At 31.3% G+C, this 7,042-nt stretch overlaps 1 protein-coding gene across 1 annotated transcript in view; it reads left to right on the top strand.

Annotated features, from left to right (window-relative positions):
- Positions 1–2,879: 2,879 nt before the first annotated feature.
- Positions 2,880–7,042, top strand: part of LOC143046454 (uncharacterized) — a 44,803-nt gene continuing 40,640 nt past the window's right edge. Inside the window, exon 1 of the mRNA XM_076219614.1 lies at positions 2,880–2,948. Within this exon, the coding sequence (XP_076075729.1) occupies positions 2,891–2,948 (58 nt within the window). The 5' untranslated portion in view covers positions 2,880–2,890. The remainder of the gene's footprint in view (positions 2,949–7,042) is intronic.

The following is a 7,042-nucleotide window of genomic DNA, read 5'->3' as shown; positions in this document are numbered from 1 at the left end:
GACAGGGGAAAAAAGGAAAGTGAAACGCTACATTACTTATTGGAGTGAAAATTGAGAAGTAATACTGCTTGTAAACGTTGATTTTAATGTTCTATCAAACTTTTATTTATTAAAACTTCTTAAGTATTAGTTGTTCCACTTTTTGTGTGAAATTTACAATTGGTGATATATATGTTGTGTACATGTTGTAATGTTGTTCGAATTATAATGTGTACAGATTTTTTGTACAAGTTATCAGTGTTTTATGAACTGCTTAACACAAATAGATTATGCAAGCATTCAATCTTTTTTCCGAATATTTCTATCATATTTTCACAACTACATGATACAGACTAATACTGAGCATTGATACAAAAACATTATGAGACCACAAAAAGACTTTCAATGGATATTAATATGGTAAAAGGAGAAAATAAAATTAGAATTCAAACCATTTAGATATCCTCATTTTTTGTTTGAGGACAAGGAGAACAGCACTTAATGTTAGGTTTGAAGTATATATATATTGGAATTTAAAAAAACATTAAACTGGTACATTTTAGAAGATAAACCTGTATCACCTGGTGCGAGAAGGTATGCGTAAAAAAAATGTACTTGTACAAAAACCCTGTACAAATTATAGTTTGTACAAACTTACATCTTGTACACAACATATATATATATATATATATATATTATATAAGAAATGTAATATACTTTGACAGAAGGTAAGATTGAAAAAAATGTTACATTTGAAAATCGTCTAATTCACCCAATTTGTATGTTCATATGATATTAAAGTTGTATGTCAAATATAAGCTGATACATCACTCTTTCATCTGATACTAATTTTAGGATGATATCTGCGCTCGGAAATTTATTATAAGCGTTCCCGTGTTTGAAAATGAAAAAAAAAAAAAACGAAAATCACACTTTAACGCGATTTTACAAATCAAAAAGAAGAATGCTCTGAGGGATACGATTGCCATATAGTTTTCATTGACACATGTATAGCAGTTCTGCCAACTTTTCATTAAGCAAAATTGAAAAGATCAAATAGGAAAAAAATAGATCCAAGGATACTGCCGCAAAAAAAGCATGAACATGCGTGAGTCTCACGCATTTTTGGCAGCCCTGGTACAGGTGGATAGTATTATTTTCAAAACTAATTCAACTGCACATGCAAATGTAATAATCTGAATAGTCACTCAACTTAAAAAATAACCAATCCCGGATACAAGTGTAAGAGCAAAATACTTATTGTGTTTTATTTTTGTACTATCAATCTTTCTTTCTTTTCTTCGTATGAGCTTCCTATTATAAGGAACACCCCTTATCGGGTAATATTAAAATATTAAAAAGGGGGAAGAAACAGGGATAAAATATATTACATCAAGGTAAAATCCAGTAAGTTTACTTTCCACAGCAGTCACTGAGAGTGAGAGAAGGTATTTCACTTCGTATCTTATCACCGTTAATTCTAGGAGGAACCCCATTTCTAACTCTTTAAATAATAATTTCCTTTGGGTCAGTGGGCATGACTCCTTTCCGTACACACTCCTCTGTTTAAATTAAGATCGTTCTTAATATAATACGACGTTTATCGACATCTAACGAGTTAATTTTTCTTGACGAGTCGTATTGTATTTCGATTTTGACGGAAAATACTTCCGGAAGGGAGACAACTCGAAACGATAATACGAAAGACTCCATTTCGGCTGAAGGGGTGTTATAGGTAAAACTACATTGATTTTAATTTAAATGATGCATATGATTTTAAATTATGCAACCTCAATAGCAGACAGACATGGAAAGAATCCCATGAGTTTCAAATTAATCAATAAGCGGGGAATCCAGAGCAACCACTCAATTTGATACCCCTTGAAATCAAGAAAACTATACGCATGCGCATTTATACATAAACAAACCCACGACTTGCGATTTTGAACAAGAACGTTTATTAAATGATATGATGAATGGTTCTCCCTTTCTTTATGAGAGTACAGTATCAAATATCAGTTTCATAACGGTAAAATATAGAAAAACTCCACTTCAGTTCTTATATGACAGAAATAGAATTATCGGAATTCAGAGAAATCTCGCATTTATCAAAACTGGGGAATTCCCTCTGACGTCTTTCTAAATTTATAAAAACACTAAATATAAATACTGCTTAATTCTGATTTTCCGTGTTGTTAAAAACCCGCATATAAGTCAAGGGAAATATCAAACATGAAGATTATGAGAAGAACATTACAGGAAAGTTGTTTATGTTCAATCCTTTTGATTGTTTTTACCTTTTAAAGCGAGACAATCATAAGAATCTAAGATGTTGCTGAATTTTAGAATAAGACGGTGGACGTGAGGGAATGCAGCCCTGAGTCAACGGTAAAAGTCTACAGATTGCTTGAAAGCAATCGTATCCCAAAAACTGCACCGTGGGAAAACTCGACGATAGGGCTAAAATGAAAGTATAATGTTTATTCTATCTTCATGCGAATTATCAGCCGTGAGGTATTTCGGTCCATAAAACTCTTTAAATAATCGACTTTTCCGATTGGTCACGCCACTATAGTGCATGTTTTTTAAATATAGTTTGATCTGTATTTATCTCGATCGTGTTGGTTTTACTGGCGGATATGTGTAATAGGAGAGTTGTTGATAATTTAATTGTCCTATAACTTATTAATACATTTATAACACATATTATCATGTTTTTGTTTCCTCTTTTTCCCTTTTTTCCCTTTTGTATCCAGTGTCCTCTAGATATTTTATAACTTAACTTAATATAGTTAGATTGATGGGATCAAGGTTCGTCATACTACATCATTAAGTGTGTACACAGGAAGAAATACATTAATTGTGTACTTACACAGTGAATGCGGACGTAATGTACAGTCGTCTAAAAAATATGATAGGTGGGATCAATCAACCGTTACGTCTGGTCTTCATATTGATTTTTTTATACGGTTAGTTAATTAATGGTTTAAAGAGCTATGCATGAGTGGGACTATTATGATAGGATTAAACACAAGTACATAAAAGAGAGAGTATTTCTCAACACACAAAGGGGGAGATATTTCCTGTTCAGATCTTTAAGGCATTTCAAATTTTAAGCTGTAATTTGTTTTCTTGACATTTTAAACTGTAACGTGTAACGGGCGATCAATGGACCCGTTTCTGAATAAATCAGGATTTCAAGTGTTCAACTCAATTTTCACCACAACCAGTTGTCCTATTCAAAACAATCAAATTCAATACATCCATAAATGGATTTACAACGAAAAATATATACACAGCACAATGCACATCAATCAAAATGTAAGGTGAAGTACCTCATTCACAATGCATAAACACACTGTATCATAACAGAATATATATACACAATGTCACTATGCAATCACTATGAAACATGTATCAGACCGATTTATTCACAATGTCACTACCATATTACTATGCAACGAGCATCAAGTAAGTATCACACACAACTTAAAACTCAAAATCACATAAATATATACAACTTCCATTTACAACGTCCACCAATATGTAGTATCACCTTGTTAGTCATGTTAGTCTGCAACTAACAATGACACAATATCACATGCACAAATCCTATAATTCACAAGGAAAATATATATAAACACAGCTGTGAGTTCCCACACAATAAATATTATCCAAACTGGTAAGGTTTTACACAGTGCACTTTCACTAATATACTTCCACAATATTACAACTTGCAACACCAGCAAGTATACACCTTTTATTCTCACTAATACAAATCCATGAAGTATTCACACTTCCACAATAGTACAACTTGCAACACCAGCGAGTATACAACTTGTATTCTCACTAATACATAAACTTATTATATAAGTTTCCCTTTATATCACAATCACTATTGCAATATCCATATATAAATCCGAACACCATTTATATATATCCTTTTGAATCACTAAATTCACTCTACTTACCAGTTAGAAAATATTCCAACGGTCCACATATAACTAATAAAGTTTCTCTGTCTTGTGCCAGTTTATATACTACCATCTGGATCAGTCCTTTATACTTAAAGGGGTGAAAATCAAGACTATACCATCTTTAGGGGTGTTTATAGTAACAGATGGTGCTCCAACTATGGAGAAACTTATATACATATATAGAAACACAATTAAGAGGAAAAGACAACTGATATTTCACATTAAAATAGATGAACTATGACCGATTTTCGTTACAAAACTGTTATTATTATAATAGTGACTCTCTAATCTGTTATTGATTGTTTCACAGTTTAAACTTTTATTTTCAAATCATGCAGGTCCAGGGTAATCCAGGTCCAGGGTAATCCAGTATATGTTTGTTTATTGAATGTATGTCAATTATTCTTTGTTATGTCATGCTTTTGTTTTTCATATTTCGAAGAGTTCACATATGCTCGTAACTTTGACAATCCATGTTTTCTTAGAAAAGAAATCCTTTTTTAATTATTTAGATTGGTTAAAATCCGAATCTTTAAACATAAGGATAGGACATTTGTTTACATATTCGTTTCCTTCTTTCTTTTTTTTTTATTCTTTTTTTCCATCTATATTGATATTCCATTGATTTAATCCTTTTTCAATGAAGTTGTCATGCATTTTTTTTTAATTATTGTCCGATTTTATCTTAATAATTCCTGTTTTCAATGATTCAAATAGATGAGAAAAATACGAAGTAAAACATAATACTTTTTCGATAGAACATATTTAGGAAAAAGAAAAAGGAGCTTTGATTGAAGTTTTTGGAACATATTTGTCGTGATCTGTGATACAGATATTCCATAACGGTCAACCAACTCGTGAAAATCATGATAGAAAATACAAACACTGCCACACCGTACCAACTGGCAAATATATACATATATATCTTTTAAAAGGTGTTGCTAGAATGTTGCTACACCGAAATGGAAAGTTCAAAATTGAAAATACAAATCATTTCTTTTGTCGGAAATTTTGTTTTTAGTCTCACCTCATTGTCAAATTCTTAATTTTAGTGATGATATAAGACATGTATCTATTTTCTCAAGCTCGACTGGCTAGATGCCTTCAACATAGAAAAAAGTTTGAAATATTCTATGAGAGAATATCATCTACATAGCCAAAAAAACAAATTCATGGATAGTGATATGTTTTGTCTTTCTTTTTAATATTTTTTTTATGGAGTCTCATATGAATAGAAGACAATTGATCACATAGAGAAGCACAGTTGGTTTCAAAATACAATTCTGGTTATATATTATTTATTCAGCCCTTTAAGTATAGCACCCATTACCTAGGAAATGAGGCATGATAAAGAAAAAAATATATTGTGTACGTCAGTATATATAATAATTGCATAGTTAATTCCCGAATAGAAGGTAATACAATAATTCATTTTAGGTAACTTCTAGTGAACTACGACATACATGTACTACCACTTAGAATTAATGGTAAAATAGTCAACTTATACAGTGTCTGGGACTCTCTAGATGAATATTTTTATACAGCCCTTCCATGTATTTAATAACATAAACTTTTATTCACATGCTTAGACTAGCACACATATGTATAACTTACTGGATACAAGATTAGGCTTTCATTTTCGCCTTGTTCAAGTAGTTATGTCTTTTCCATTGAACCTGTGCTAAGGCTCCGTGTGGAAGACGTACTTTGACCCATTTGATTTACTTTTACAAATTATAACTTGGATGGAGAGTTGTCTCATTGGCACTCATACCACATCGTCTTATATCTATGACAGCATAAAATCACTTAAGATTTTTTTAATCGGTCAAAACGTTTTGAAAAACTGGGTGTAAAAGCACAACTGCTGAGATAGTTACAAAGAACATGGCACAGAAACCAGGTTGAATTTTAAGAATGTTCCCGTTGTGTGGATCTGATCCCAAAGCTAGTAAATCATATTCATTTTATTAAAAAAAAAGTGGGAGATGTATTTGGCTTGACACACTTTTGTCCATGAATGAGGTAGATTTGTTTATACAGCTGTTATCTACAAAAAACTTTTATCAATAAAGACAATAACAGTCCAATACAGACTTACAACTGGTCATTATGATTTAGCCGGCCTATTCCGAATGAACATGCCATTATGATATTCAGTTGGTATCATTTGATTATTACAGGAACATATCGTATTATGAAAATAAGAGTTTCAAGAAAAATTCTATTTTCTAACTCATGCTTTTTAATTTATTTTTTATCTTTTGATAAAATCTTTTTAGATTAAATAAAGATGAAACATAAATAATGAGCCAACATAATTCAACTTTAATTTTTGTTTTATGAATAGTTTTTTGCTAGCAAAAGTATCTTTGAATACAAGATCAACTACATTGTATGTATATGTCTACCTCCACATTCATGTTAAAGTGGAGGTATAGTGATAGGGAGTCTATTTTTGAAATACTGAGCCTTTTTTTACCGCAGGATTAAGTTGTATTTTTCAAGGCTTTTCGGAATTTTTGTCCTTTACTTTATTTGGCTTTTTTTTTTAAACTTTTTGATTCGTGCGTCACTGATGAGTCTTTTGTAGACGAAACGCGCGTCTTGTGTTAAAACAAAATTTAATCCTGGTATTTATGATGAGCTTTTTTGTATCCATAACTCCGCTCCTAAACCAATTATCATAAAGAAACTAAACCATCTCATATTCATGCCATTGCTTTTATTTCATATTTGGGGTACCCTCTTTGTAATTGAATTTTAATACTATAATTAAACTTTCTCAGATTCGTTATCATATAAGATAATTGTACAACTCCTCTTTGGTTTCGGGTTTAACATCTGATAATAAAGGTAGAGAGAGTGTCTCCCTCCTTCTTGGATTTTGAAATACCAGAAAATAATCGATGTAGATCTTTAATAAAATGGGCAAATTTTGAAAGTAGTAGGTAATTCATGTGTAATAATTTTCATTTCAATTTGAAAAATGACATGTTTTATTAAATGTATAACAGTCTCCGGGACAAGTTGTCACCTTAATTATTTGGAGTTAAGTCAAAATGAAGTTGATAACTTGGTTGGTA

The sequence above is a fragment of the Mytilus galloprovincialis genome, chromosome 9, assembly GCF_965363235.1.
Source record: "Mytilus galloprovincialis chromosome 9, xbMytGall1.hap1.1, whole genome shotgun sequence".
NCBI classification, from domain to species: domain Eukaryota; kingdom Metazoa; phylum Mollusca; class Bivalvia; order Mytilida; family Mytilidae; genus Mytilus; species Mytilus galloprovincialis.
The sequence above is the reverse complement of the archived record's forward strand: the minus strand, read 5'-3'. Positions and strand labels throughout refer to the sequence as shown.